Here is a 21,024-nt window from a genome sequence, read left to right as displayed (position 1 = left end):
TTGAGAGTCCACTGATAGCAGACGATGATACGGTGGACATGGAATCATGAAGTGCCACGAGTGTTTCATTCACCACAGCATAGGCCTCAGACAGGGGTTGTACACACACATCAGATACACAGATTCAGCCTTCAAACAAACACACACACACACACGCACACACACACACACACAGACACAGACACACAGCATACAGGGGCTGCCTCTGTGCTTCCTGAAGCAGAGCCAGGCTGACAGCCAGCCAGACACTGCTGTGCCTCCACACTGGGGAAACGTGTACCGCTTCACATCTGGCGCCAAAAACATCACATCTGCCGCGCTTTTTCCCCTGGGACCTGCTAGATAAATGAAATCCCACCACAGACGCATCACGCCGTACTGCCGAACCCTTACAGGGATGTGCCAGTCAAGTGTGTGTGGGTAAACACAGCAACCTGTGTGGCTGTGTGGGACCATCTGGGAGGCGGACGCGGGGACAAATGAGGGCGCAGAAACTGCTCCCGGTGTCCGTGGGGAAAGGATCCGGAAGGAATGTCGTGCCAAAAATATTATTATTAGTCGAAATCCGTTTGTTTAAATCCTCGTGTCGTGATGTCAAAGTGCAGTCGTAGAAAAGGAATGAACAGGCAGTGGACTCAAGGTGCCCTTCAGCAAAGCCTGCGAGTCCCAGCGGCTCCAGTGGAGCCTGCAGTAGACGGTGATACTGGTCAGATCCCTGGTGGAACCACAAGGATCACGGTGAATATGAAGCAGAGTGTTGCTGCAAATGAGGCAGCAGCCACCTGACAACCTCATGAATGTCAAGCAACGCCATGCAAAGAGAAAGTTGAAATCTGGGACTGAAAACTAGACAGAGTGTGGGAAAGTGACTGAACAGCATGAAAGATGCATCGATTGAATAGTCGTGGGTGGACGGATAGATGCATTAATAGGATGAAGGGATTAAAGGGAGTAGGCGATGGATGGTGTGTTGGCAGATGAATTGATTGATTGCACACTGAGGATTTACACAATGAGCCCAGTGGTCGCCCACTCTTTGTTTTGTTTACTGCTGAAAACCAACATTTCCCCAACAAATGGTATTAATAGCTTTTTTCTTTTTCATCCCATTAAGGTTTAAGTTGACCCAGATAGCTGTGGACACATCAGCTGGACCCTATAAGAACTACACGGTGGTGTTCCTGGGCTCAGATAACGGCCATGTTCTGAAGATCCTGGCCAGCTCCGAAGGAGCCAACGCTTCCTTCAACTCCCAGCTACTGGAAGACATCGACGTCTACAACCCAAACAAGTTAGAGAACACATCCAATAAATCAGTGTTATCTACCAATGGCTTTATTTCTCTGTTCATTTGCTTTTCTTTTGTTTCTTCCTCCTTGTTCTGCCTTGATCAGTCCCTCCCACTCGTTCTTTGGTCTGTTGTAACACTTTGCATTGTCTTGTACAGCTGGAGGATTTTTTTTTCTCATCTTTTGTCACAGCTTGAAATTCTCATCAACATGAACTTAAATTTACTTCTGACATGTTGTATAATAGAGAAAATGCATGCTAAGTATTTTTCCTTTGATTCATGTTCTCAGGTGTAACGTGCGCGGGGAGGACAGGAGGGTTCTGGGTCTGGAGCTGGACCGGGATCATCACGCTCTCTTTGTGGCATTCTCCAGCTGTGTGATCCGAGTCCCGCTCAGCCGCTGCCATGACTACACAAACTGCAAGAAGTGAGTAACTTGGAAATATCCCTAAAGTATTACAGTCATGCAGAGAATTCACCATATTAGAGATGCAAAAATCAGAACTTAGATTTGTGTTGATTTGGGGTTCGTTCACACCATCCCCGTTTGGTCTGCTTCACTCAGAAAATAGCATTTATATCAAATCTATAGAACCAAAACTTTAGATTTCTGTTTGTGAAGATACAGAAAGCAAAAGCATGTAAACAAACAGTCTGAATAAATGTTGTAACTCATGAAAGATGTTTCTCTACAAGGAAAATTTTTTCTCAACAAATCCCCATTCCCAACTCTGATGCTTTCAGTGCTTACTGCTTCACCACAGAACCCCTGCTGCTGTATGAGAGATGAATAGATACACAATTCTTTCCTATTTTCTATGTATTAAATCTTGCTGCTGCATTTTACACAATGCACAGGAGAGTCACAAAGACCAAGGGAAGTTTCAGAACATTGAGCAAGAATATTTTACCATATACAGCTGGTAAAGTAACTATTGAACACGTCAAGGCTTTTCACAGAAAATGTATTTGTATCTATTTACACTTAAATTTTGAACCAGGTATCAGGAACAATCCAAATAATCAACACCTGCAAATAAATCATTAGAAGTTTGTTCACAAATTAAGTTATGGTTAAAAAATCCAGATGACATAAAGACTAAGATTTAACACATTTACAATAAATTCTTAATATAAATCCTGTTTATAGTAACTTCAAGCTCAGGTGGGATTCTGACCAATTCTTTCACACAAGTGAAAGTCTTCATATCTGTAGGTTCTGAGTCGATGTTCTCTGATTTTCATGTCTTTAGACTTTCAATCAGATTTATGTCAGTTGATTAACCAAGCAATTCTTAAATTTTACATCAAGCTTTGGAGGATACCCAACATGGTTTTTTCTAGGAGTGGAATCTTATGCAGTGATTGTACATAAAATCATTTGAGTGCATTAATTACTGGTTTTTTGAAAGAAACTCTCTTTTTGAAGCTCTCTGCAAGTACTCCAGGTCTGCTGAAAACCTCTTTAAATTATTCTTTTGAATCCTCTGCTGAAAAATCTTACAAAGGGCACCTGGCTATGGCTGCTTTATGGTGAACGTATGTTTTCCACTTCCCAATTATGAATCAGGGAGTACAGTACTTACAGGAACATTAACAGGTTTAGAAAATCAGTTGCAGTCATTGCTGTCCTTGCTTTTCCTGTCTTTCCACTCCGTGCAACACTTTGATAATCGACACATTTTTAATGACCATCATTTGATGCCAAACCGACTGGTAATGATTTCATACAACTGGAGCAGGATTGCTTTAAAAACACTGACAAATTTCAGATGACTTTTTGGTGCTTATTTCCTGCACCATAAAACTTCCTTCCACGTTAATTTATGGAGCAGTTTGTTAATAATTTCATTGTATGTTTGGATTATTTGGGTTTTTCCCTCCTCCTGGCTTGAATTTCATGCTAAAATAATATATTTATTAAGTAAAACTTTGATTTCTTATGTACTTATTTTAACCACTGTATTTAACCTCCTACTTGTGTGCAATAAATTGTTAAATTAAATTTGTTGGTGAAGCAATTCAGTAGATTAGCTTGCATTCTCTAACAAGGTTAGTTGCTTCCATTGACTGTGAGTGGATTCACAATTTTTTTTTCTTAACAAATTTATTAATGCATATGGGGTTTATTAGGACCGTTGCAGCAAATTCTGTACAAAACATAGTTTTCATTAAGCCTACATTTCTGAGTTAAAATTATTTTTTTGTTGGTCTGATGTCTAATCTTTGTTGTCACGTTTCATTAGCTCTAGGAGGGAAATTGTCATAATTAACAGAAATGAAGGCTTGAAGATATTATATGTATAATTTAATCAGCATAATGTGTTTGATTACTGAATTGAGCGACTGAAGAAAAGCTATTTTAAATGTCATATTCAATAAACTTTTAAAATTTGACTCTATAGACATGTTAATCCACCTCCATCTAATTAAGGATCTGCCTATCATTTCCCATTCTTCTTGCTTTAAAATCCACCATGAAAACTTATAAATCAAGGCAAAACAACTCATTTTGATTTGTTTATAACAGTATAGCAGCTGGCAGTCATTCCAAGATCCAAGTGCTATACTTTTTGTTTATTTCATTCAAATATCTGGCAGATGAAAAAAGAGCATTGTCCAAAATCTTCCTATCTTTAATTCACTTTATTTCAAAATACATTTCTGACTATTTGCAAAACCCTTCAGGTGGAAAAGAAACCGTACACTGGCTTAATTTTTAGAGTTGAACTGATTAACTTTTCCCACAAACAGCCTGTAGTTAATAAATCATTGTGAAAAATAACGTGGTGTCACAAATTGAATATGTGATTAAAAGATGAACATTTAATTCAATTTGTCTTATAAACAATACTTTTCTGAAATATTTTTGAAAAACATTGACAATTTGGACAGAAGTTATGGTTTTAATATTTTTTTTCCCACCTCAGAAACATGATTATTATGTGTTTTAAACTGCTGAAAATAAAAACTTGCACAAAATATTGATTAAAAAACAGCATACAGCTGAATCGTAGTGTCTTTCTTTGACTCTAGCTCCTTTGTTTTACCAAAATCTGTGTTGCCCCAGCTAGTGTAGTTGGTTTCCAGTTTCATGATCTATTTTTGGGGCTGTGAGGAATGTTGGCCTCTTGCAACCCCCACTCTTTACTTTACTCCATCAAAATCAGAGGAGGGGTTTATTCTTCAGCTTGTTTTGGGAGTGTGTATACCCCCATTGCATGCAAACCCCACATTGCAAAGGTCTGGAGAAGCTCTCAACATTGTTTAGTCAGAAATTGGTTCCAGCTGATTGGCTGGTAGCCAGCATTGGCTTTTGTAAGATAGAGGAGAGAAGGAAAAGCTGGAATGGGGAGAGTAGGAAACTGGAATCTAGCTGTTTTTGTCAGACTGGCTACGTTCCCTGATCCCTTTTAGAGACTAGAACCACAGCATATCTCATGTTTAGATTAGGGGCCCTCAAAAGCCACATCAGCAGCAGCCAGGAGGTCAGATTTCTGCCACCATATCCTCCTGAAACACACCAATGAATCCGTTTCTCTCCAGATCAGATGTACGTCACTTCTCTCTCTCTCTCTCTCTCTCTCTCTCTCTCTCTCTCTCTCTCTCTCTCTCTCTCTCTCTCTCTCTCTCTCTCTCTCTCTCTCGCTCTATTTTCTACCTCCAATTTTTTCTCAATCTTGGCTTGTTTCTCTTTCTCCCCCTCACTGTAGGCAGTATTATCAGGTTTGTTTGTTTTGGTCTTTTTTTTTTTTTTTTTCACCCGGGGTCTTACTGCCAATATTAGGTTTCAAAAAGAAAAAAGCTTCCATTTCAAGCAGCAGCAGGGAACTGTATGAAATGGGAAATTTTAATAAAAAAAATACAATAAGAGGAGAAGAGGCCCCAAACCCTGGAAGTGTAAGAAGCTCCAGAAGTCCTTTCAGCTACATTTCCTGTTTGATATGAACTCAACAAACTTTCTCCAGTGGAAAATATCTACTGCTTCTCTTTCCATAGGCAGCCGATTGATAATGTGGATAAGTGGTCACAACATTTCCTTTCTTAAAAAAATCCATTGAAATGAGGTCAATGAATATTATCCTCAAATGATTCATCCTCCACAAAGACATTTGATACATTGGTCTAAACATAATTTTAACTAATAAAGCTTACGTAGAGCAACAGAAAGTTCTATATTTTAGGAAAGTTAACTTTATTTGTATAGCATATTTCAACAAAAAGCCAGTTCAAAGAACTTTCCATGAAAAGGCATAAGAAAAAAATATTAAGTTACTACATTTAATCTATGATCTCTAATTATTAATCAAAGGCAACTCTAAAGAAATGTTTTTAGTTTTGATTTAAAGACACTCAGTGTTACTTTCAGTTTTCTGGAAGTTTGTTCCAGATAAAACTTATAGATCAGTCAGAAGTGCGTTATAATAAGGGATGAAACATCTAAGAAGGTGTTTCCACAATCAAGGGGAAAATGACAAGAAATGACCCCGTGATGAAATTGACTTTTTTTTTCTACAATCCAGGCTTACTTTGTGCCTTCAAACTAAAACTTCAGACCAAGATCAAAAAATAAAAAACAATATCCACGTTTTCTTTTGCAACTTAGTCTCTTTTCCAATTTGCTTTGTTTGGCCAACATTTTCATGTGGGATAAAATGGTCCCAAAACACTTCATTTAGAGGTAGCAAACAATTTCACTCAGTGGCTGAACAGCTCCTCTATCAGGGAAAATTGCATAATGACTGCCATTAAGCATGGGAACATACAAACTGAGGATATTAGAACAAATAGGCCCATTTGGGGTTCCTTCACAGTGTGGAAAAAAAATTCATTTAAGTGAGGCATGAAAGAGTTTTCTTTTCTTCTGTCCTGTCTTCCCTCCTTCCTTCCTTCCTAGATTCATATTTAACAGATATTGAATACTAGATGGGCTACAGAGGAAATTTTATTTAAAAAAAAATTCTGATACCCTGGCATACAATTCTGTCATACTGACAAAAATTGTATGTCAGATTTTTTTTTTCTAGACAAATTGGAAAAATCATCAAATTAAGTTCAGGTAGGAATTAAAATATTTAGAATTAAATCGTAAAAGCACATGCAGGGTTAAAATAGTTTCTGTACTACAATGTTTTTCCTGAGCAGTGTCTATTAGATGAATCAGTTTCCAGTAAATCTGAATTTTGTTGTTCCAAAGATTTTTGGCAACATGAATATAGAGACCCTCGACAGCTGAATCCGATGTTCCCTACAGTTTCAGTCTGCACAAACGTTTGTGTGTTCATGACAGTAAGGCCCAGAAAGGTGTTTTGTTTTAAGGAGCGGCATGGGACAAACATAAATCTGTTGGGTTCAAGAACAGCACATACTGTACAACAGCTAAAAAAGAAAAAAAAAACAACAAAAATGATTTCACTGTTCTTTTTTTCCTGAAGTTCCAGCTGGCCTTTTCAGACAGCCTGCTTCAGGGTTGTCGTTGAATCTGTCAGATCGGTGTAAATGAATGCCTCTGATGGAGGAACGAGCGGCAGAACGGAGAGAAATCTGCATATATACCTTATGGCGAGCATATGAATAATTTATTGAAGTAGCACTTTAGTATGCAGTGCCACATATTAGCAGTCGCACACAGTGAGGAGAGTCATTTTAGATTTTCAGTAACCAGAGGTCCTTAATCTGTGAACTGTTTGATTCAAAGAAAGCCTCTTCTTTTTGTGTTGAACTTTAAAAACTTCTACTTTGATTCACTTTTGAGAACACTCAGTTTTGAAAAGTTTGTTAAATTTATAGAAGTGAGAAAGTCAATTCTATAAAAAAAATATATCTGTATTCTTTATACCTTTGTAACACTTTTAAACACTGAGTTATATGGTAAATATTTATTTTGATGTTGCCTTACATGGAGGTGATCTATTTTTATGACGTGTTCAGTTAAAGGTTATGAAATAACTCATGTAGGGTAACCTTATCCTTCAGTCATATATCCAGTTATCCTTGCAGGGTCATGGGGGGCTTCATTCTGTCTGCAGTGGTCATTGGGCCAGAGACCCTGGTCACCAGTCCAACAACACAGAGACACACAGGACAAACAACCACACGCGCGCACACGCACGCACGCACACGCACGCACGCACACACACACACACACACACACACACACACACACACACACACACACACACACACACACACACACACACACACACACACACACACACACACCAAAGGGCAATTTAGGGTAACCAATTTTTCTGACATCCATTATATTAGACTGTGAAAGTCTGGAGAGAGAGAGAGAGAAGGGGGAGTACCCAGAGAGAACTCAATCATGCATGAGTAGAACATGCAAACTCCATCAGAATCTCCCCAAGCCAGGATTTTACTCCAAATTAGAATATGTGCTCTGATGAAACTCGTTTGTCAGAATGAAGAGTCTTTTGAAAATAACAACCTTTAGGCATGTATTAAACATAGTTTTCATTAAGCCTACATTTCTGAGTTAAAATTATGTTTTTGTTGGTCTGATGTCTAATCTTTGTTGTCACGTTTCATTAGCTCTAGGAGGGAAATTGTCATAATTAACAGAAATGAAGGCTTGAAGATATTATATGTATAATTTAATCAGCATAATGTGTTTAATTACTGAATTGAGCGACTGAAGAAAAGCTATTTTAAATGTCATATTCAATAAACTTTTAAAATGTATCGACTCTATAGACATGTTAATCTGCCTCCATCTAATTAAGTTTCTGCCTATCATTTCCCATTCTTCTTGCTTTAAAATCCATCATGAAACGTATAAATCAAGTCAAAACAACTCATTTTGATTTGTTTATACCAGTGTAGCAGCTGGCAGTCATTCCAAGATCATCCCAACTAAACTGGAGGGATGCTCCTTTTTTAAATAAATGCTTGAAATATTTTGTGTGGCGCTATACGTTTTGTTTATTTCATTCAAATATCTGGCAGATGGAAAAAAGAGCATTGTCCAAAATCTTCCTGTCTTTTATTCACTTTATTTTTAGCTTCCAGCTCTGGGCGCAGCAGGGGAATAATAGTTCCTCTCTTGATTTCCTCCTGCTCTGCGCTGACACACTGATGTGTTCTCAGTGGGATTCCTCACCAGATTTTACGGGCTGGGGATAAAGATGCACACACAGTGCACCGTCAGTTCAACTGTTCATAAATCATTTCAGACTCTCGAAACGGGCCCCCCTCATTAAAACTTATTTAAACTTGACTGCCTCCGAGGTTTGGGTTTGACACAGAAGGAAGCACGTAAGCGTTTTATTGTTTGCCGCCGTTCTTTTGTCACTGTGTACTTTATGCTCATTATGTTGTCGCTGCTGGGTGAATGCCACACTCTTGCAGACAATAACTTGTGCAGCTGTGAAAAATATTGCTCACGCGCTCGCTGTCACCCAGCGTTGTTGTGGAGTTTCGTGGTGGTAGGAGGAAGGCCACAGGATCCATGGAGCTCGAGTTGAGAGAAAAATAAAACAATAGCTTTAAAAATCAAGCTGGAAAATAAAATTCTACTGATTAGAATAAAGTTTTAATCAACAAAAATTGATTGTGGGTCTGAAAGTCGAAGAAAAGCTCTAAATGTCGTGATTCTGCATGAGTCTTTACTGTGGGGATTGTGACTAATGGCTATTGATTGTGGTTAATGCTGGTGACATTAAGAACAAGAAGCAAACAGGTCTGAGTCTTGATGTTATTCCCTGAATCACAGAGCGGATAGACAGAGCAGCAGACAGGATCACATGATTGAACAATCCTCTGACTGTAGGCTGATGATGAAGCGTGTGATCCACCCTAATATGACCATTCAGAGTTTGATTAGCCATATGACCAGCAGTTCTGCCTCTAACATGTGCTTTAACATTAACAATAGTGCAACAACGTTTTTATTTTTTAGTTGCAATGGAAAGAAAATAAGAATCAATAAAAATGTGAATCAACAGGTTAATTACACTTGGAAATTAATTCTGGCATGTGTCTGTGAATTTCTAATTATTAATCAAATGTTTCTGCCACTACACTGCCACTACACTGCAAAAACACAAAATCTTGCCAATTTTTCCTTGTCTAGTTTCTAGTGCAAATGTTTCTGTACACTTGAAATATTACAAAACTAACTTGCATGTAACTTTTCAGTAAGATATAGTAGCTTGTTTTAATTCTATAATTAATATTGACATTTAAAAAATCCACTAGTGGAATTAGAAGATTATTTATCTTATTACAAGACATACTGTATGTCAAAAAATCTGCCAGTGGAATTAGTATTTTTATGTAAATATGAAGGAATTATCATCCATATTTACTTTAACTGAAAGTGTACAGATTTATTACACACAGGTTAATTTTGAAAATGGTTTGGTCTCTTATGCAGCACATGATCAACACAAGTTGTTTTAAACGGATGTAAAAATGAAATGTCTCGAGTTGAGCTAATGAAAACCCAAAATTCAGCTTTTTTTAAATATTAAAATGTTAAAAAATATAAAATCATTTTAATATATTATGTACTATAAAGTAGATGCACTATATATTTGGGTGGAGCTCCTTTTATATGTTGGGAAGGTTTTTATATTAGAATTGAACAGAAACAGCCTTTATTTTCCCACACCAGGAAAATTCAGGTGTAACAGCAGCAACAGATTTAAAGGTTCACACAAAAAGTTCTTAAATTGTTCCAAAGGAGAATTTAGAAAAGTCACATAATGTTATTAAATGTTGCTAGTTTTAGGAGATTTTTAAAATGCCCATCTGAACCTACAGACTACTCATCCAGCTATAAAAGGATAACTGTCATAATTATCACATTTCTCCGTGTTCATTAGTTAATAAACAGATAATTTATGATCATCACATCTGCTTGTTTTTTTTTTTTTTTTCTATTCATCACTAATTAAAAAAAACAACAACGCAGCAATTAAAGCGTTGAATTGTTTGGTTGGTTAGAAGGACACTGTAATTTTAGGCGCATCGTTTGTGCCAGGCTGCACACGGATCCTGTTTTTTCCAGCCTTTGTTAAGGCAGAGCTGAAGAGGGTGATAGGTGTTGTTTGGTTGGCTTGGTGGCAGGCTAGTGTCTCATTACCAGACTAACATCCAGTGAACTCAGTGTTCTTCACACTTCATGGTCTCCTCATTTCCTTCTTCCACTAACAAACCGTCTCCCTGTGTCTGTTATGCAGAAGCTGTTTGTCTTCACGGGACCCTTACTGCATTTGGCTCAAGTCAGACAGCTGTGTCACAGTCTCACCTGGATTCAAGTAAGTCACACACACACAGACAGGCACACAGTTAGTGCTAATAGCTGTTTCATACTTGTAACCTGGGAGGGCAATGCAATCATCAGGTGATGATTGACTTTCTTAGCTGTCATGACTGAATTATTTTAAAGTGCATGTCAAAGCCTGTCAAAGTCATTTACCCGTATGTGGTGCACAGCAGTGCTAATGCAGTATATTATCACAAGAGTCTCCAACTAATGGAGTCTGTTTTTAAAGGAAATGATGAAAGTCCCTGTGTCTTAAGTTCCAAAGTAGATGTATTTTGAAAATTTTACAATTATTTGGATATGTTTTAATTAATCCAATTAGCTTTAATCCTGACAATGTATGGAAAGTGACAGTTTCTTTGCTTACTTTTCAAAATAAAAGTGTTCTGGGGAGTGCTTACAACAGGCATTGAGACGACACTACATGTTTAGATCCAGGCTCAAATAAAGTGAAAAATTTTATATTTCAAAAGCTAAATGCAATTATTTGTTGCTTAAAAAATTGTTTGTTGTTTGAAAAAAATGCTTATAAAAAAGAAAAAAATGCTAACAGTGGTTATGAATAGAATCCTGTGGAAAATAGACACATTGTAGGAAATTTTGAAGGTTTAAAGTGGCAGATTATGTTGGACTGTGGACATAAGACTTGTTGTGGAATAACTGTTTTATTGGAGTATGTTAATGTACTAATGATCAATAAGTAGAATTAATTAATTAATTTGCAAAGCCCCTCTTCTTTCAATGATATGAAACTACAAATTGTTAGTTGGGCATTATTTTGCTTTTCTGAGTGGTTTGACAAAAGCATTTACAGTGTCTATAGTTAATATTGAATCCTTGATTAGCATACATCATTATAGTCTCAAAAATCTTAGCTTTTCAGTTATGTATAATATGTATACGTACATAACGACGACTTTGCAAAAATAATGTTAAACTTTATGTCTTAGGGACATAAGAATGAGTATAGATGTCACACCGTAAACACAGTAAGCTTGGCGTAAAAAATTAATATTTTTTGTTGTTTGTGTTATTGCTTTCCTTCTCTGGACATTTGAGATTTATTTTATCTACGCAATGCACAATTATTGTAATCACCATGACAAATTTTAAATTGTATAATTATGCCAAAAAAAGCATTAGATTTTTTTTTTTTTTTTTTTTTTTTTCTGAGGAACACAATCCCACATTTAAAAAAAAACATAAGAAATGATCAGGGGGATCACATTTATTGACTCTTCTACCAAATTCAACCAGTTTCATTTTTCCAGCTTCACTGTTTTAATATGATCAGTGTCAAAGAAGTCCTATGGCTAATCCATTAATTACTTGTTTTTCTTGGGAAAGTCATGGTGTAACACCATGGTCCATTCCTCTTATGATCCACTATTTAAGAGAGGGAACACAAAAGAAGATGCCATTCACATAAAGAAAATGCTTCTTGATCTCTTTGAGTCAGTTTTTTAAAATAAATATTTGATAAATATATAGAAAACCGCCCAGTGCCAACTGCTTGGTAAGATGAAGGATCAGTGATGCTGTGTCACTGTTTCTCTCCCAACGCTTTACCTAGGAACCTCATCAAAGATCGTGATAAACTCTTGCTGTATGTCAGTACATAAAGTTAGCATTTATAGAACTTCATTAAAAATTCCAATTTAAACTGGAGAGCAAAAATGAAATCATGCTGAGTGTGACTAACAAATATTTTTTGACAGTACCTCTTTGTCTCCATTCTTTTTTAAGACATTTGGATTAACCGGAGTTTGAAATTGTAACACTCAAGAGGTTGTTCTTTTGTTCCTGTTAATGTTGCATCAGTAATTTTCTGCCTGACATGATTTATTGTCTTTAATAATAAATATCTGAAGATCAAAAGTTTTCAGATTTGCTCCGAGCAGGATGTTGCAGCTGTTAATTATTTTTTGGTCTGAGTGTTAATAAGTGGTGAGATCAGTCTCAGAGGTGTTTGCTTGGTCTGATAGCATGAGCGGTCATATAGAGACATTATTAGTTTTGTAACTTGAAGCATCAAAGGGCAGATTTGCAACTTTGTCAATAATGTGCAGCCAAGCAAATGGAGAAGCAATAAATTTCACATCTCCTCTAACTCCTCCAATGAGTCGCGCAGATGCCCATTTAATCTGGTCTGAGGACAACCTCTAAATAATCAATAGCTAATCTAGAATTGGACAAGTGGGCAACATCAACATGATGAATATTTGATCACTGCTTTCTACTCTGATAGTTGGTTGACTCATATTGTGCATCATTCTTGTTTGTTGACAACCAGCTGCGGTGTGTGAATTCTGTCCAAGGGGATGGATGCAGCGCACATGTTGCTGTTTTTTTATAGATCCACTTATAAACAAGCTTCTAAACATCTGAGCAGGTGGAGCAGCTGAAGGGCAAAGGTAATGAGTTAGCTCTGATGTTAGATTAGCACAACAAAGTGAAGCATTTCAAATGACATTTGTAGGGAGCTTTTTGTGCTATTTATACCTTTAATGCCAGGTGCATCACATTTCTATTCATTGTTTTCACATCAAAAATGTTGATGAGCATTAGGAGAGAAAAAAAAAACATTATTTAGAGCCAAATATTTCTTCATGTAATTACTTTGGTTTCATATTTTATCTGAAAAGCAAACACTAACCGTTGGTAGGGCGTACATCCTGAACCTGAGCAGGTCTCCAGTCTATTACTGGCCAACACAACCATGCACATAAACACACACTTTTACCTAGAGGCCTTTTAGAGACTAATTAACCCAACATGCATGTTTTGCAGGAGGACAGAATCCGTCCATTGAGACCATGCCAACTCCATTCAGGGAGACCCTGGCTGGGATTTGAACTCATGTCATTGTTGCTGCAAGGCAACTGCGCTAACTGTGGAAAATATGGAAATGTGACGTAAAAAATGTGATGTAACATTGGTTTAAGGATACCTTATAATGACCTATATCTGAGAGCTTTAACTATTCTTGTGTTGCATCTGTATGCAGGCTGTGTTGAACATATTGGAGGATGTCGGTTGAATTTCTTTGTTCCACTTAGACCAGACATCATTATCATGGTTGTTTTGTTGCATCTTTCAGGTTTTGGTGCAGTTTGTTGTTCACATGTAAAGAGTTCAATTAATCACACTGCTGGTTATTTTTGAAAGGTACCCGCTATGACAAAGCTTAAAATAAATTGATTAAAGACAGTCTCATAATTTTTGATTGGCATCCACTTCACACCACTGCTGCATGTCAGAGGACTAAGTAGCTGCAAAATTTTAATTAGACTTCCATGAGCAAGGAACAGGTTAATTACTCCAAACCTCGACTCCTCTCTTTCCGTTGGTTTAAAACCCATCCCATAAAATAAGAAGTGGGTTTCGTCTGCATGTGTTTCAGTTTCACAGCAGTGTGCTGCCTTGTCTAAGAAAATATGGATGGAAGACGGATGGGTGGTTGGGTCGACAGATGGATGCAATAAAGGGCGGGGGAAGAGGGCAGTTAAAAGTGCTATTTTCTTGTCCTGATCATCAAGGACTGTGTGCCTGTGTGGTTGATGTACAACCTGCTGCTAAATCACCACACTGGGTGTTTTTCCTGTCTTCCTTCCCATCTGTAGTGGTTGTAAACTGTTGCTGCCGCCTGACATGACTCTGCATGCATCACCGTCACACACAGAGCCAGAGAAGGAGAGCGCCACATCCACCGCCAGCCGCTTTCCTATAGATTATCTTGAAGGCTGAAAATGTGCCGACCTGGAATTATTGCATATCTTCTGCTTGGTCACTCAGACATATTACTTTCTCTGCCCTCACATGGAAAGGAACTAATGGATTTTTTTCCCACTGCATGTTTTGTCTGTGCACTCCGATATTTACCCATTAGAATATATCTGGTTGTTTGCTGTTATTAATATTGTTGTGCATGGGAGTAAAAAAAAAACTGAGTATTTGATAACTTTATTGGTCAACTTCTGATGCATGTTTCTTTCATTCATTCACTTGTTAGTTTTTTTTTAATATACCACCCATACTGGCCTGTAAAGCAGCATGTCTGACTTGTTGATTTTCACCCCTTGAAGGTATAAAGTTTATATGTGGCAGGCGACACAAAAGATCATATTAATGTGATCTTGCAAAACTCGTCTCTCATACCCATTTTGTTTTCATTTTTCCAACCCCCTTTTAGTGCACCAGCCATGATTTGCAGTCTCACAAGTCCAACAAATGCAACACCTATAATTTGTATGTTTTGTGTTATTAATAATGCTGTAATCGGCTATTTGTACTGAGCTTCATTCACAGTGAAGAAAATGCCAGTCAAGGACATTCATTTGTCCATAAATAGAAGTCTTTTTCATAGCTTTTTGAAAGAAAATGTATGTAGATTTTTTCTTTTATCTGAAGCTCTCCATACTAAACTAATGAAAGAAGGGCTGCTAATGATGACATGAAGGAGATTAAAAACCCACCTACTCGTTTTAATCAGCAGGACGAGGAGCTGAGGCAGATGAGGCAAGTACAAACGCCCATTAAATTGGGGAAAAAAAGTCAAACTAATAACTTATATTTTATATCTTTGATTTCAGATGTAATTTCATCAACTAGTTGCAGCTCAATACACACTAAACATACCTTGCAATCCTTGATAAGTTGATAAATGTTAACAAATATCCCACTAAGCACTATTTGATGAGCGCCCCCAGATGTTCAAACTGTGTTAAAACAGGTGTGAGCTTTAACACATTAACGTAACAAAGCCTTTTTATTTAGTGTCAAATCTGGGCAACTACAGGCTGAAATAACTAATGGTGATCTCTTAAGATGGGTCATTGAAATTAAATAAACTGAATGTAAAGAAGCATCTTAAACTTTGGGGAAGCTATTTTTTTCCACTTATTTGCTTTTAAAGACTTTTCTGACTCAAATGAAGACTTCTGTAATTGTTGCTCCGAAGTGCAGCAAGATGTGCTCTACAGATGCAGCAGCGGAAGTGCTGATGTGGCTTCATGCTAGTGGGGCCCGCAGAGTTACTTGCCGAAGTTTGATTTATGAGCCGCTTTTAGTGTGCAGGACAAAGCCACGCTGGAAACCAGTGGACCAGAACCTTGGAGAGATCAGCCAAAAAAATCTTGTCCAAACCCAACAACAGTATCAGATTCCTACCAGAAAGCTAGAGAGAGAGAGAGAGAGAGAGAGAGAGAGAGAGAGAGAGAGAGAGAGAGAGAGAGAGAGAGAGAGAGAGAGAGAGAGAGAGAGAGAGAGAGAGAGAGAGAGAGAGAGAGAGCTGTATGCACAGAAAGAAAACATCACAATGGGGAAAAAGAATCTGAGGTCTGGGTAACGGAGTTGAGCAGAAGAGGTAAAGATTTTATTTTACAGATAATATTTTAGAATAATGATAGGGAGGAAAATAAGTCTGCTTTTTTTATTTGGGTTTTTAAATTTGAGAGGAAAAAAAAACAATCTGCTGCACTTAGATTTTAGACTTGCATGAAGGAATATAGCTTATTTTTATCAAGGCAACTGAAGAATAGCTTGGAAAAGGGGAAAAAAGGAAGGAGCATCATAAAGGATGATAAGAGTAGCAATGACAGAAGAGAACGATGAGCTGATGTGAATCAGGCAGCAGCAGAGCCCACAGTTGGATTTGAAGAATCTCAAAGTCATCTACCTCCTGGTACTCACTCTTTTCATGGACCATCAGTCCTTTTTTTTTTATTCCTTTCCTCCTTTCCTATCCAGAGGAGGCATATATTTTAATGGCTGATTTGTGGTGGCTCAAAATGATAAAGAAGAAAGAACAGAAAGATTTTACATGAAAAGACTGTGGCTGAACCTCTCTGCTTTTTTCCCTTCTCTGGATGTTTAGTCTTGTGTCATCCATAATGCATTCGACAAAGTCCCTGTCACCAAAGCATTGCCCTGAAACAAAAGGCTGCTGAGGCAGAAGGAAGGAAACGGTTCCAGGAAAGGGGAAGCAAATCACCTGTGGTGTGCAGGTGGAAAAATCTTTTAAACAAAAAGCTGCTTAGATTGGTGCATCTCGCATTACATCCATGAAAGTTGATTGATTTAGTTTCCTAACTACTTACTAATTATTCATACACTACCTTTAATATTCACCAAAATATTTTTTTGTTGCAAAAATTATATTTTTTAGTCTGTTGCTTGATATTTTGAAAGCTACAAGTAATTATCATGCCTGCTTAAAAAAAATCATAGCTACATTTATTTATTTAACATTTTTTTATCCACCTCGGCACGGAGAGAAGGAATATAAAATATATGATGCAGATTTCTGTTATCTTTTGATTTCTGCCCTGGGACAATTTTATCGTTGGTCATTTTCACAAAATGAACTAGACTGGTGACAATTGGTAATTGTGTGTTAGATGGCTACCTTCATGTTGCTCAAATAGTCAAATATGAATAAATAGAAACCTCAAAAGTATAAAGGAGGACGTTGATTGGTGCTTGCTGAAGTCTGTTGAAGCAGCTGAAATAGAGTCGACATGTTCCCTCTGAAAATCCAGCTTCTTCTTAAACAGCTGCTTACAGTTTTGTCATGTTCATGATTCAAGGCTGTAGGTTGTATGAAATCAAATTTTCTGATTGTTTTAATCGGATTATTTTTTCCTTCTGACAAACTAAACAACTCTTTGAGGAATAAATATTCCATCAGTGCAATATATTTACTTCAACTCCTTTAATAAAATTGAAATGTAGAGTATTTACTCATACTTATTTGCTTATGTTTCTACTGTAATGCCATACAGATGTAAGCATCTATGATGGGATGTTTTTGAAATTTTAACAAGTTCTCAGACGGGTTATTAGGTAGAATTGCACCAGATTTTTGGACATGATTGAAAGCAACAGAGCTGCTTCTCCAGATGTCGAGTGCAGCTGTCCCAGAATTTCTCTCTATACGAGACATATAGTAATATATAATAAAATATGTTCCTACTTTTATGACTGTCTTCAAATTACAAATGTATTCACTTTGCCCGTCATATTTCTAATATTGTAATAAAGACAAGCATGTAGCTCTTGTGACTTTATCACATATTTTTCAATACAGTTGGCTACACAGTGTCTAATATCTTCCGTATGTTGCTCCGTATATCTTTGAATCCTGTAGTTGTTAAATTATTTGGCAGAGACCGACCTTATCTGGATGAGAGTTTGGCTTGGTGTGTGAGACTGTATTCATTAAAGTTAAAGGCTGCCAGCCAACAGCTTATTTTATGTCTGATCTGTCGAGTAAAATCAATAGGGTCTCTCTGAGTGCGACACTCTTTTATTGTCAGCCAGAATCCAAATAAAGAACCCCCAGGAAAACCAACATGCCATGTGGAGATACTGCCCAATATTGTTAGATGATGTTGATTGCAGTGTTACCTGCAGAGGACCAGCTAAAGAGTGGGAAAACAAAGGGGAGGTAGCTGGTTTCTTGTTTAGAAAGTTGATTGAATTAAAACTAATTAATCATGTTTGTGTTCAGCTGCTTTCTGCTTATGAGAGCCAATTACCACTATCCAGTCTTGTTTTTCTGAAACATAAAGGGAACATGCTTTCCCACTATCCGTCACAGCTTTTCCTTTACAAACATCAATACACTACATTTAGTCAAATTACGTTCCCAGCCTTCATGCTGAGGTCGACATGTTTTTATCTTGATTTAAACAGATTTGAGTTGAGGACATTTTTTTTTTTTTCATTCTTTTTACAACACTTTACACTTAAATGTAAAATTAGCGTGACCTAAACCATGTTCATATTTAGCACAAGGCTAATTTAAAGGATTTTATTTTCGTAGTGCATTACAAGGTGTGTTTGTTGCAGTAGTGATTAGCTGATCAGAGTGCTCACACCTCTTCACCTGTCTTTAAGATGCAGCCTGGTGTTTGTTTGCTTTTCCTTCTGCATTATTGTTTTTTTACTACTTTTTTTTTTAATTTTGAGTTTTTGAGAAACTTTTCTCCCATACTGCAATGCACATACTAATTGGTTTGTTATAGGGGGAGAGGAGTGCATGAATGCTTATACAAAGTGGATACTGGATCATTACACTGGAGCTCGTGCTGTTTATAGGTTTGTGTCTGTTTTATTTTGGTTCAATGCACCGTGTGGGAGGATAACTGGCATTGGTGGGAAACTCACCACGGTTAAAGGCGCTCGACTCAATCTTATTACTCAACCATCGAGCGGATGAGTCTGGATGAGCCGTCGATTTCTAACGGATGTGAAAGGGAAAGATTGAGCGTTTAAATGAGGAAGAACAGCGTAAAAATTGTAGACTCGTTTTAATCATCGCAGCAGAAAGTTGGCTACCAGGCTTTCTGTTCAGTTTGAAACGGTTCAGAAGGTGAATTAGGGAAAACATCCGCACTTTTGCTTTGCCAAAACATCAGCACTTTTATGCTGATGTTTTGGCAACATCAGCATAAAAGTGGCAAGAATTTTTCAGTGAAAGTTTATCTTTTTTTTCCATTTGTAGTAGAACACTTCATTGAAGTGTGTCTCAGTTTCTGGGTGTTAAATAAGATTTAATCCAAAGAATATGCGGCTAAGATTAATTAGGCAGGCACTGATATTTATTTATTTGATGCATTTTAATCTATTTGCATGTTAAGCAAATAGATATCTCTGACAATCACTGAATGCATTTTTGTTTTAATTATTTTTTATGCTTTCTCTAATCAAGTTGACTAAAAACCAGTTATTTTATTTTGCTTTGGGTTTTTTTTATGCATTTCATCGAAGAATAAACATGCAATAACTATTGAATGTCTTGTAGAGAAAATATTTATATTTTATTTTTCTTCAGTCACTGAGAAGTAGTGCATTATTTAGTCAATAATTTAATGCTCAACACTTGAGTATCCAAATAGTATCAATTTCTTCATGTCAAAATCCATGATAAACAAACTACTAAAGAGGTTGTGACAGTAATCCTCCCATGTCTGCGCGTTTGTTTCCTGTAGATATATATACGACTCTCTGTATAATCTCTTGATGCCATTAACAGCAGGAGGTTCAGCAGAAGGAAGATCGTCTCCATAAATATCATCGGTAAATGACAGGTTTTTCTCTCAGTAGCTCTGGATCAACACAGTAGCTCTGGATCAACACACTTGTCTCTGCACTATTTTTCTCTGACACTCCACAATCACACACTGAAACCGTCATTGCAGAGCAGAGAAACTGTAGGTACCAATTTTACCAGTGGTAGCCTTGATGCAGCTACAAAAAGTGCTGCGCACAAGTAAACTGGGAAGAAGTCGCCCCAGAAAACTACAACTCCTCAAAAATAAACTTTTATGATCTGCACTGCATCCTTGATGGCAAATTTAATGGCAGATTTTCCCCTCGGTTCTTCGTGCCCCTTTGTCCCAACATCAGAAACGCGCTGACCTTCGCCAGACACAAAACAGATTAAATTGTAGCGTCGTGCACTTACCTCCCGATCTCCAATCAGTCCTCGGAGTGAAATCAATTTTGTAAAGAGGTGCTTTGTTTGGGAAGGACATGTCAGTGAAATGGATTGATGTAAATTTACTGACTAGTTTCTTTGTTGCTGTTTGTGTGTGTTTGTTTATGTTCAGAGGCGGGTTTGAACAGGACGTGGAGAACGGCTACCATCAGCATCCTGATACCTGTCACGGTGAGATGGAGTCCATTTCAGTCTTAATGTGCAGCAGGTTTTTGTCTGATTATCGTTGAAGTAGCAAAAGGAGTCCTCCACTTTGGAAGTCACTGGTGCCTTTTATGATGATACCTCAGCGAATTTCAGAGAAATTACTCAAAATCCCAAGTATCTGTATTTGTGAATTGATCACAGTGCGTTGATCATACTGAGGCTCTGAAGTTGTGTTTTATGTTTCATGAGTCTCACTGCAACTGTCCCAAACGCACCAAAAGGATGTCACTTTCTTTTTGGTGTGCTTTCCAGGCGCAGATGCTTAATTTCGACTTAACTCTCCGAACGATGCTAGTATCTTTCAAACAACTGCTGCTTGCCATCTCTTTCTCATGGATGAATGGAAAACCTGCAGCTTATCATAATACACAGCATATGCCGATTCCCATATCAGGCCGCTTTACTACCAAAGTTCTTCAGAGACTTTCTTTAGCTCAACTCAAGTAGCACTTAAGTTGATGTTTGAAAAGCAGTTTTGTCCACTGAATTTGCCATCTGTGCTTTTAGCCCTTGTGTCAAACCTTTTTGACCATTTTGAATGTTGTAAAAAAATTGCTTATAAACATGCTGTAGTAATATAAGTTGGAAGAACCTACAGTAACGTATCATACTTTGTTATAATAACTTGTATTTCTTTCTCTACAGATGTCTTGGCGACCACACGCAAGCACAACCCAGCACTAGATTCAGCTTTTGGTCAGTGGACTTATTTTTTTCTATTTTTTGTTTACC

General features: G+C 37.4%; 1 protein-coding gene across 3 annotated transcripts in view; it reads left to right on the top strand.

The window, feature by feature from the left end:
• Nucleotides 1–21,024, top strand: part of sema6cb (semaphorin 6Cb) — a 163,273-nt gene that overhangs the window by 121,294 nt on the left and 20,955 nt on the right. For all 3 annotated transcript variants that reach the window (XM_008430892.3, XM_008430890.3, XM_008430893.3), the window contains exons 16-20: nucleotides 1,115–1,291; nucleotides 1,581–1,718; nucleotides 10,498–10,575; nucleotides 20,198–20,256; nucleotides 20,938–20,988. In XM_008430892.3, coding sequence (XP_008429114.1) covers nucleotides 1,115–1,291; nucleotides 1,581–1,718; nucleotides 10,498–10,575; nucleotides 20,198–20,256; nucleotides 20,938–20,988 — 503 coding nt within the window. The remainder of the gene's footprint in view (nucleotides 1–1,114; nucleotides 1,292–1,580; nucleotides 1,719–10,497; nucleotides 10,576–20,197; nucleotides 20,257–20,937; nucleotides 20,989–21,024) is intronic.

This window comes from Poecilia reticulata, chromosome 16 (genome assembly GCF_904066995.2).
Source record: "Poecilia reticulata chromosome 16, P_reticulata-male-v2, whole genome shotgun sequence".
Classification (NCBI taxonomy): Eukaryota; Metazoa; Chordata; class Actinopteri; order Cyprinodontiformes; family Poeciliidae; genus Poecilia; species Poecilia reticulata.
The sequence above is the reverse complement of the archived record's forward strand: the minus strand, read 5'-3'. Positions and strand labels throughout refer to the sequence as shown.